This window comes from Harpegnathos saltator, unplaced genomic scaffold, assembly GCF_003227715.2.
Source record: "Harpegnathos saltator strain DR-91 unplaced genomic scaffold, Hsal_v8.6 scaffold823, whole genome shotgun sequence".
NCBI classification, from domain to species: Eukaryota; Metazoa; Arthropoda; class Insecta; order Hymenoptera; family Formicidae; genus Harpegnathos; species Harpegnathos saltator.
The window spans coordinates 34905-45893 of NW_020230675.1; the positions used below are offsets into that span (position 1 = coordinate 34905).

The 10989-nt window shown below is 35.3% G+C and overlaps 1 protein-coding gene and 1 long non-coding RNA gene across 10 annotated transcripts; one reads left to right on the plus strand and one right to left on the minus strand.

The window, feature by feature from the left end:
* Positions 1-2401: 2401 nt before the first annotated feature.
* Positions 2402-6924, minus strand: LOC105180891 (uncharacterized). 9 transcript variants are annotated; one of them, XM_025306981.1, is made up of 7 exons: positions 6334-6395; positions 5687-6103; positions 5216-5355; positions 4787-5106; positions 4107-4130; positions 3805-4017; positions 2402-2776 (listed from the first exon to the last, which is right to left on the minus strand). In XM_025306981.1, the coding sequence occupies exons 4-7, from the start codon at positions 4814-4816 to the stop codon at positions 2753-2755; spliced, it is 291 nt and encodes a 96-aa protein (XP_025162766.1). In that variant the 5' UTR covers positions 4817-5106; positions 5216-5355; positions 5687-6103; positions 6334-6395; the 3' UTR covers positions 2402-2752. The 9 variants fall into 9 exon arrangements, with proteins under 9 accessions (XP_025162766.1, XP_025162765.1, XP_025162761.1 ...); XM_025306980.1 differs by having other exon boundaries at positions 2402-2779; XM_025306976.1 differs by lacking the exon at positions 2402-2776 and having other exon boundaries at positions 3417-4017.
* A 2715-nt stretch (positions 6925-9639) lies between these two features.
* On the plus strand, positions 9640-10413 carry LOC112590468 (uncharacterized). The gene is made up of 3 exons (XR_003114224.1): positions 9640-9837; positions 9971-10121; positions 10199-10413. It is a non-coding gene; the product is annotated as an uncharacterized LOC112590468 (long non-coding RNA).
* The last annotated feature ends 576 nt before the right edge of the window (positions 10414-10989 follow it).

The following is a 10989-nucleotide window of genomic DNA, read 5'->3' on the forward strand; positions in this document are numbered from 1 at the left end:
AACTTTTTCTCATATTTAACTTACGATATCTCGCTATTTGTCGGAAGAAAAAGTAGTACTAGACTTTTTTGCTCTGTTTAGTCTCAAGAATATATTCTTACAACAGCGCCCTGACTTTTGTTATCTTTCTGACTTTTGGAAATTTCAGTCATCAAATTAACAAAAATCAGGGCGCTATTGTAACAATATATATTCTTGAGACTAAATAAAGCAAGAAAGTCTAGTACCACTTTTTCTTCTGACAAATAGTCAGCGAAATATCGTAAGTTAAATATGAGAAAAAGTTATCAAGTTTTCCTTCGATATCTAGAAAAATATTAGCTAAATGGAAAAATGTTTTAGACAAAAGTTGTTCAAATTAATTGGTAGAAAAAACTGTAATAAAAAATATGGATTACCATCTAAAAAACGCAAGTTGACCTGCAAATGATCTTTAAAGTCATGGCCGAGGTCAAATTCAAGATCACCATCAAGTCCGTTACTCGATTTTCTACCACATTTGTATTTAAAATTTTTCATAAAAACTTAATCCTGCAAAGTTATCCGGAGGAGGTTTCGGTATCTTTAAGACACTTTGTATAACGATGGAAACGGAGTCGGCACATCTAACGAACAGCCGTTGCGCCAGATCAAAGGCGATTCGGAAAACATTTAACAATAGGTAACAGTGCACTAAATTGTGAAAATCTACAGTCTTTGTCCAGTCTTAGTAGTCTTTGTTCAGAGTTTATGTATGGGAAAGTTTCGCCAAATGTGTGTCCTTCGTTCTAGTTATAAAATTGGAAACTGCAGTAATAACCCGTTACTATTTTTTTCACCGGTCATAAAATTTTATCTCAACCTATGCTTTACGACATCCTAAATCTTCCGGTTGATAAATAAAATATATTGTTCACATTTGTACATATCTCTCTACTTTTTATCTTATTTCGCGATTGTTAAATTAGTATTTCCGAGCACTATGCATTTCAATAGAAAAGTAACAGATGCTGGCCAAAATCTGAAAATATTCGTTATTCCAAAACGCTTTTGATGTATCTCTGAATACGTTTACGAATATTCTGCAGAGTACCGAGCATTATTATTATTGTGTAACGGATTGAATAATTATATAACATTAATAATGCCCGACATTCTTCACAATATCTTTGAATGTAGTACTCAGAAATATGGCAAACATATTTCAAATGCACGAAAACTCGACGATTTCATGCAAAACTCATTTATTTACTCATTTATTTATTTACCACTCATACAAGATTCCTATAATTGTCAAGAGAAACCACTGTAATATTCCTAGCAAATACAATATTATATGTAACGTGCATGTTAGTTGTAATTTCCTACTCAACAATATAACTGTTATATAACACATATGTAACAATTATATTGTTGAGTAATTAAAACTAACATGCACGTTATATGTAATATTGTGTGTGTTGCTGGGTTGTTTAGGTTTAGGTTTAGGTTTAGGTACCGGTTTAGATATCGATGGCACACACTGCGTATATCAACTGATTATTTCCTAATCTGAAAAAAGGCGGCACAAATAGTGACACTGAACAATACCTCGTGAACAGTCCCTCATAACAGATTCACTCGTCGTAGCATCATTCAATCCGCAACGTTCGCAACATCCACATCATCAAGCCGTGCATCATGAATCATAAAAGTTCCACCAGTGCTATCATCGCTCTGCCCGAAGTGGACAATTTGGAACCCAACAAAAACCAATGGGAGAATTATCATTGCGCCGTGGAGCATCGAACTATAGAGGACCGCCTGGACATTAGGATTTCATATGCCGTAAAATTGGATCTGTTTGTACCATTGTTAATAGAGCAAGAAATCTCCCGCTGGCTGACTGTCTTCATCAGCTCATCAGGGGGGTATTATCGGACGGTGAAAGACTGTCTCTTCCAAGTAGTGCGCTACGTTCGGAAATTATATACGTCGGACATTGTGACACATATGATTAGTGTGTTTGTGCTAAACAATTTTCATATATTAATAACAAAGTGCCACGGACATATATTAAAATGTGTCTCTCTTGAATAATGCGTTAACAGCGAGCGTGCATCACCGACACGACGGTGAGTGCGGCTCATTATACGAGGGTAGTAATTGTGACCACGGATCATATGTAATGAACTATTGCCCTCAACAGAGACCCTGTAATTTGTGCGCACTTGAATTGGAATCGTTTGATTTAAATTATAATTTCGTCACCGATAGCACTGAAATAGTGAATTCTCGAAGGACAACACAACAGCGGATGCTAGAAATGCACTGGCTCTCTCATCACGACGTCAAGGAAGTTGATACTGTCAAGAATGATGCCCCGTCGAGATTGTAGTAGGGAAAGAGCCGAGCGTCGACAACGACATAAGTATAATTCAATGTATTATCTTATTTTACACATTACAGAACATGAAAAATAGGAGGGTCGTCGATTGCTCGCAAAGATCCATTTGCGATCCTCCGTGCGGCGCAAGGATTCAAATAAACTGGATCTTATTTTTTTGCCATGCAGCTCTCATTTACGAGCGTATAACCAGGCCGCGTTGCCGTGGACGCCCCGCCCCCGCTGCCGCCGCCGCGGCCGCCGCGGCCACCGCCTACACCCCGTTACCATCGACGTCCCAGCGCCGCCGCTGCCGCGGACGCCCCTCCGTCGCAGACGCCGCCGCTGCCGCTGCTGCTACTGATGCTGTTACTGGTGCTGCTGGTGACGCTGCTGCTCTTGTTGCTACTAATACTGCTGCTGTTGCAAGTTCTGCTAGTGAATAAAAAAAAGAAATATATCTTTGGTTATATAACATACCCAGCAAACACGGATATATAACTGTAATATTATCTTAATAAAATGAAATGTAACATGCAACATAACATGCATTAGAAAAATTATATATCATTTTGTAATTTTCTTAATATTTACTCCGTAATTAATGAAAATATATAAGCAAATGAGTACATAGGAAGCGGTAGAATAAGCTCTGTGTAAAAAAATGGCTTATTTCTTAGTAACGATAAGTAACAGTTGATTTTTCGGTGCGCGACCGTGTTATATACTGTATGTCATTCCGTCTCCAAATCAACTGTTACTCATCATTACTAAGAGGTAAGCCAATTTTTGTACACATAGAGTCCATTCCATATAAATATATATTCATATAAGATCACGATATTTGTAATTATCGTTATTTACATGTAAACGAAAGGTGAGAAATGAAATATATGCGGACATATTGACTTGTATATTCTATATAATTTCTATATAAATATTTTACAACTATAGGTACTATTCTGAATTTTGAAATTTTGACTATAAATTCATAATCAGCAATTCTAAAAACCTTTAGTAAGACGTGAATTAGACACAGATTATTTCTAGAAAAAAGTCAGACACGAAAGGGTTAAGTCACATTGCATAAGTTTTTATGTTATGACTACGAAAGAAATATTAGTATACAAAATTATTCAGAATTCTTATTTTTACTTTTCACTACATGAAACGAGCTAACACGCGCACGGTAATCGTTACATACTACAAGAACTTACGAGAAAAGATTACAAAAAAAGTATCAAAACTTGCGACCAATTTTTCACGCGTCAAGAGAATACTTAGAAGGAAAGATCTCTTTTTTATTTCTTCGCGAGAAGTTCACGACATCGCGTTCTAAATTAACGTTCGCTCAAATATTTTCAGCAGAGTCCCGTCTTTTCGGGACTGACGACTATACGGTCCGCCGGCGGAGATGTTGCGCAAACAGTGCGACGCCTAGCGATTTGAAACCAGCATACGCCAAAAACTATTCCTATGGGCGACCCAACCAGATACACGCAAATCGTCTTCCACAGTTTCGATAAGGACGGTGACGATCGCTTCAGCGATCTTCGTCTTTTACAGCATCGATCGTGAACGGCATGGTCGATCAGCTCTCTTGGATATTTGGATGAGCAGTAATCGCTGTTAGTAACGGACTGTCTGATTCCAGGTTCATTTTCGAGCGCAACCTGAAAGATTTTTATTTCGTGTCAGTTAAGAAGTTCGGTTTCATTTTCTGTAACTTCTTCGGGCACAGACTGACCACTTTGTACTTTACCTTTTTCTTGCTGTTTAATGATGGCTGTGCAGAGAAAATTTATATATATAATCATTTTTCCTCGGAATAATGTTCAAAGTTAAAAAGTGATATTTAAAAATGTTAATATTAGTCGCAATAGAAATTTTACTTGATTATTGGATATTTATTAAATATTTGATCACTGATACTATTGAAGTCAATAATCTCGAAGGTCATAACATGCGAAATACTCTCTGGACCTACTTTTCATTAGATTCTACGATTTTTATGGAGACGGTTGCATCACGAAGCGAGAAATATTGGTCATAATATCCGCGATTTATGAGATGGTGCAGGACGCGCAGACCATCCAGCCCGCAGTTAACATCCAAGTGGACAAGTTCTTCAAGGAGATGGACACAGACAGAGACGGAATAGTCACCAGAGAGGAATTCATAAGCGGTTGTAAAAATGTACGAGCAATTAATTTCCATAGCGTCTCGCGATGCGACATCGTTATTTTAGTGATAATGAATAGTAGAAACGTGTATACATTTTGAAATTTAATAAATATTTTATCTTCTTACAGGATACCATTATATACAACCAGTTGAGTTTATTTAATAAGATTTGGTGACTGAATAAAAACGTCCTTCAGAGATTAACGAGCAATTTATCCACACACGCGTAAAGCCATTAAAATACTTGTAAAAACTCACCCGATTTCTCCTCTTAAATAGTACATACATTCTTTATGTCATTTATCGTGAGAGTTCCTGCGCAATATGTTACAATCGCAATATCATCGTAAATGATCAATCCATTTCATTAATATCACATACAAAGGGCTTTCAGAACAGTCTCTTTTGTGAAATGTAAAACACGCAGGCGAAGAAGAACGCGAAGGCCAATGCAAGTAATACTTCATCAGTGACTTCGCATTTACCATATTTTCCTAAGAGCTTTCCCGATTGCACTATCACTTGCTCTTGATGTTCCAGCTCGTTTCTCGTGTTATCAACCTTGTCAGAGGATGTTACTGAAACAACAGCAAAATCGGTAGAATCGTAATAATTATTCTTAAACAGACAATATATAGTGAGACGATAATAATAAATAATAATTTATCTAACAAAGAGAGAAATTACATGGTGCAGAAGTAATCCTTGCGGCGGTAACGCTTTTTTCAAATGATTCTCAAGATTTGAAGGTCATCTTTGTTTTTTTTAATGGAATGCTGTTTCTGAGTTTATTTTTCGATAACAGTTATTAAAAGAAATACAATCACCTATAATAAAGAATGATTCAAAATCAGTTATGATACAAAAAAACATTTTAATAAATTTTATTACATTTTTAATTAAAACATTTTATTTAAAAATAACTTAGGAAAAAATGATAAAGGATTTAGATTTTAAAGCTTAGTTTACTTAGAAAATAAAACTTTACTGCTATAAGACAATTGTTTCAGTACCATGTATTTTCTGTTAAATATTTTTCTATTCTCACATCTCATATGTTCAAGAATTCAAGATAGGATAATAGCTGCTTCATTCTGCATGATAGATATCTAATAAATTCAATATTTTTATGAAATAATTCAAAAATATAGTACGTACACAATATGTCCAATATATATGAGCACTTCTCTGAGTTGTCTCAGCTAGATGCCTTACGATGCTGAATAATTTGTCTGTGATTTGGCTAGAAGAATCTATCAAACTCTATTTGTCTCGTCGTTTACGAAGAGCATTTTGCCACTCCTCTGGCAAGAAGAGCAGATTCTCCCTAGCTAATTTATCTATGACACAAGTGCTAACGACATTAGCCTTGCGAAAGACCACCAAGAACATATTTAATTGCTCCTTATAGCTCTCAACGATGGACAACAACTCAGTTTTCTTCTTCTCATTTGGTTCGGTTTCAGCAACAGATGCTAATCGCTCTATGGAGGATTCTAACACCGCAATTTTGGTCGTACCTTCGGTATTGAATTCGTCTAATGCTTTCAACAGCCCAGTGCATTGTTATATGTCCTTAACAGAAAATACATGGTGATTTGTTATTTGGCTTATCAGAATATAATTCCTAACATATTATTTATTATTGTAAATATGATCCTACTATTTATTATTGTAAAACATGATGTTAATTTTCTCTTCTTCTTTCCTTCTTTTTCCAGAATTGATGTTAATTTAAAGTTGAGATTGAGGTTATATCTCATAGTTTATGAGATAGAATTACACATATATATATATATATTTACTTGTATTAAAGCGTTCACTTGAAGATGATCCTTCACAATATCCTGACATATCAGTTCCAGCCATCAACACTTGATGTCAACTCTTGCGCGGAATTTGTTCGCTCAGGTTTGGCTATCTGGGTATAATGTTACCTGAAAGAATCTGCTGTGGCTAATCTTCACAATGCTGATAAAAATTGTTTATGTGTGGATCAATCATTGGTGTTCCGACTCTTTCTCTATGTAAATTTGGCTCAATGATGGATAAAATGTGGTCAAATGTTGCAGGAGATATTCTAAATCATGCATTAATTAATTATTATGTTACATCTTTAAGTAAGTCAACTAATATGTTTGATATTACTGTTCATATTGCAATACCTAAAATGAGCCTTAAATTGCTGGTCACTAAAGTGCTGGCACTTTAGCTGAACATAATTCTCCAATCTGGGCACGTTTTTACGTTTTCTTATACACCTTGTAATTGATTCTAATTCTTTATCGCTATCGGAAGACGATGATGTTTCTAATAAATCACGCACTGTATGTGTCAAAATAGCTAACACTGCGTTTCTTTTATTTTGCCCCATTCTCTTTTCATATTACTGCTAAAATACTACCGACTTATGCCATGTTCCACAATTCACCGCCAGTACTGAAAATATATAGTTTGTGTCACGTAAACTATAACTTTTCAGTGCTGGCGGTGAATTTTGGAACACGGCATTATTAGCTCTCTGAACAGAGTTTGTAGTATTTGGTAGCGTTAGCGTTTGCAGTGCTCTCCCCGAACGCACCCTATATGTGACATGCATGCGTGATATCCAATGAGTTTCTTCGACACGCAACGCTCATTGAATATCACGCGTTGCACCTCGCGTATCGCGTCGTTCGTCTGCGATCTGCGAGAACGCAAGTTACACGACATTTTGTCGAAAACTAGATGGGAAAATGCTGGTACGAACGAAAACCCCCTGGACAACACAATTTTAATTTCTGCGAATTAGTAAAACCAGCGGCACACGGTGCTTGTTTTCGTGCTGGATTGCTTGCTGGATGAAAATACTGCGTTCTGATTGGTGCATTTTCATCCATCTTCGGAAATGTACCAATCGCGAACGCAGTATTTTCATCCAGCAAGCAATCCAGCACAAAAACAAGCACCGCTATGCCGCTGGTTTAGAGCTTAGGCTGCGTTCCAATATTCACTGCTAGCACTGAAAATCTACAAAATATACGCGACACAAACCATATATTTTCAGTACTGGCAGTGAATTTTGGAACACAGCCTTAGATTCCATATATGCGGTAGAGCTCCGACAAATGCTGCAATGACCAATCAGGAAACAGGTGCAGGTCCTGCTGCGGCTCCGGCATGCGCCAGTCTTCAGATTGGTCACTGCAGCATTTGCCGGAGTTCTACAGCATACATGCGTTATGCAGAAGTCTGTGCTCTGGCCCTAAAGTGTCGTCTACAATGGCAGAAAATAGTAAGACGTAAGAGTAAGCGGTAAGAAATAGGGCCAGAGCACAATCGATTATGACAAAAATAATTAACTGTGGTTGATTCATTTCTTAAGCGTCGTCTACAATGGCAGTAAGCAGTAAGAAGTAAGCGTAAGCGGTAAGAAATAAACCAATCACAGTTGATTATTTTTGTCATAATCGACTGTGATTGGTTTATTTCTTACCGCTTACGCTTACTTCTTACTGCTTACTGCCATTGTAGACGACGCTTTAGGGCTAGAGCACAGACTTCTTACTGCTTACTGTCATTGTAGACGACGCTTAAGTTTTACACTGCTGGAGTAGTAAACTGAAAAAGTAAATAAAACGTACATGTGTAAATATATTGTGATGTGATGTGTAGTTAAAATGAAAATAAATAAAAGTCAAATAATAACAAGGTGAAAAAACTTATATGATATAAATAAAAAAGAAATATGGATAAATTATCCTTATAAAAAATTAATACTGATTCTATAATAAATCGGCGAGTGACAAATTACTGTTGCTTTGTAATTTTATGACTTTTGTAAAAATAAAATAAAAGTACTGAGCAACAATAATCACTCACTAATATATCACAGCCAGAGAGAGAGAGTATATATTTTCTAGGAAGATATTATTATATAAATAAACAAAAGCGAATTCTCAGTTTTGTGTCGTGCCTAGATAAATATAACTCAATTTGTTGAGGTTTCATTCTTCAAATTGGAATTTGTCATCGCCAACTGGAAAATAAAACCCGTAGGAGACGATGGAAGCATGCAAAGGAGAGGATAGAAAGAAGTAAAATGAAGGATGGACAAGTGTCAGATAAGTAGCTAATATTCTAAACCTGTACCAATGTATATTATTTATGTCTTAAAGGCTCGTCTATAATAGCTATAAGAGTAAGGCTGTAAGGCTGTAATGTAAGCCGTCAGCGAATGAAAATATTTCATTTAGTGTCTTGCAACCTTACAGCCTTACTCTTACAGCTAATGTAGACGAGCCTTTAAGCGTACATCTACAATGGCAGTAAGCAGTAATAAGTAAGCGTAAGCGATAAGAAATAAACTAATCACAGTCGATTATGACAAAAATAATCAATTGTGGTTGGTCCATTTCTTACTGTTCACGCTTACTTCTTACTGCTCACTGCCATTGTAGACGATGCTTTAAAGATGCATGAATATGCAATACAAAGTATATATTTTTGCAGGAAGATATTATTATATGAATGAACAAAAGTGAATTCTCAGTTTTGTGTCATGCCTAGATAAATATAACTCAATTTGTTGCGGTTTCATTCTTCGAATTGGAATTTGTCATCGCCAACTGGAAAATAAAACCTCTAGGAGACGATGGAAGCATGCAAAGGAGAGGATAGAAAGAAGTAAAATGAAGGATGGACAAGTGTCAGATAAGTAGCTAATATTCTAAACCTGTACCAATGTATATTATTTATGTCTTAAAGATGCATGAATATGCAATACAAAGTATATATTTTTCCAGGAAGATATTATATAAATGAACAAAAGTGAATTCTCAGTTTTGTGTCATGCCTAGATAAATATAACTCAATTTGTTGCGGATTCATTCTTCGAATTGGAATTTGTCATCGCCAATTGCAAAATAAAACCTGTAGGAGACGATGGAAGCACGCAAAGAAGACGATAGAAAGAAGTAAAATGAAGGATGGACAAGTGTCAGATAAGTAGCTAATATTCTAAACCTGTACCAATGTATATTATTTATGTCTTAAAGATGCATGAATATGAAATACAAACATATTATGCTATCTACGCTAGCATTATAATTTTAGATATTGGATCAATTCTTTTCTCCGATTAATGTTTTTGTTTCAGCTTTGAGAGATACGTTTGTTGAAATGTTCCAAAGGATTAATTCATAACAGAAATAATCCAGCCAAAGACGAAAATGATGATTGATCCAGCCAGCAAAAGGAAATCTGATGATTGATCCGTCCAGCGAAGGCAGAATCTTTGCCAATATCTTAATACCACAACAAATCTGATTGTAAGTACTGTAAGAAAAGGCGAAACAATTATTACAGTTAAGAAAATAAATCAAGGAATCTTACAAGCCTTTGGTGTTATACATGTTACATGTGCATGCATATTACGCTTGTTATATGAGTATATTATTTCAGATTAGGTTCGATATACGTAAAAGATATATTGCAGATACATAGATGCATATTGGGCCACATCGATCCTATTGAATTGTTATCACTTTTGTAGGACGCAGACTGGGATGTGATTGAACAGCGAACAAGCCATCAGGTTGCATCCACCAGTTAAGTGAGTACATTTCTTTTTCTTCCGTTCCACTGATATATTTCTCACGAGTACTGATCTCTGAAAATCATTTTTCATAGATATGCGGTTGTCGCACAAGTTGGTACATCCGAAGGAAAGCTCCCATATAAGTGACTTGTTACGTCAAGCCGCTGACCGACTGCGAAAATCAAGAAGTGTATGAAGAAGGAACCAGAAAGCTGTGTGTACGATATATTTTGATATATCGTAGATTTATAAACATATCCGCCCGATTCGTTGAAACGTTACTTAAATTAATATCTTGTTATGCTCTTTAAAAGTTATCAATTAATTTTAACGCGAGCCCGTAAATACGAATCATTGATATTGCTCTATATGGTAGACTTTAATTTATAATATTCAATTTATAATTTTTAAGTGTGCATGTATACGCAAAAGCCTTTGATATTATAGAATAATGGGATAATAAAATATTAAAATAAGATTAAAATATATTAAAATATATTTATTGATTTCTTTCTTTGTTCCCAACGAACTGACTCAACTTACTTAAAATTAATAACGAATCAACATTTTGCACATTTTTTCTATTTCACGCTAAATAGTCTTTAAAGCAATTTTTTCTCTGACTTTCGTTAATTTGATGATTTTGAGATTTCCGAAAGTCAGTAAGTTAATAAAAGTCAGGGCGCTGTTGTAACAACATATTCTTGAGATTAAATAGAGCAAAAAAGTTTAATATCAATTTTTCTTCCGACAAATAGGTAGCGAGATATCGCAAATAAAATATTGAAAAAGTTGTCAAGTTTTTCTTCAAATGTGTCAAAAAATATTAGGCAAATAAAAAAATGTTTCAGACAAAAGTTGTTCAAATTAATTAGTAGAAAAA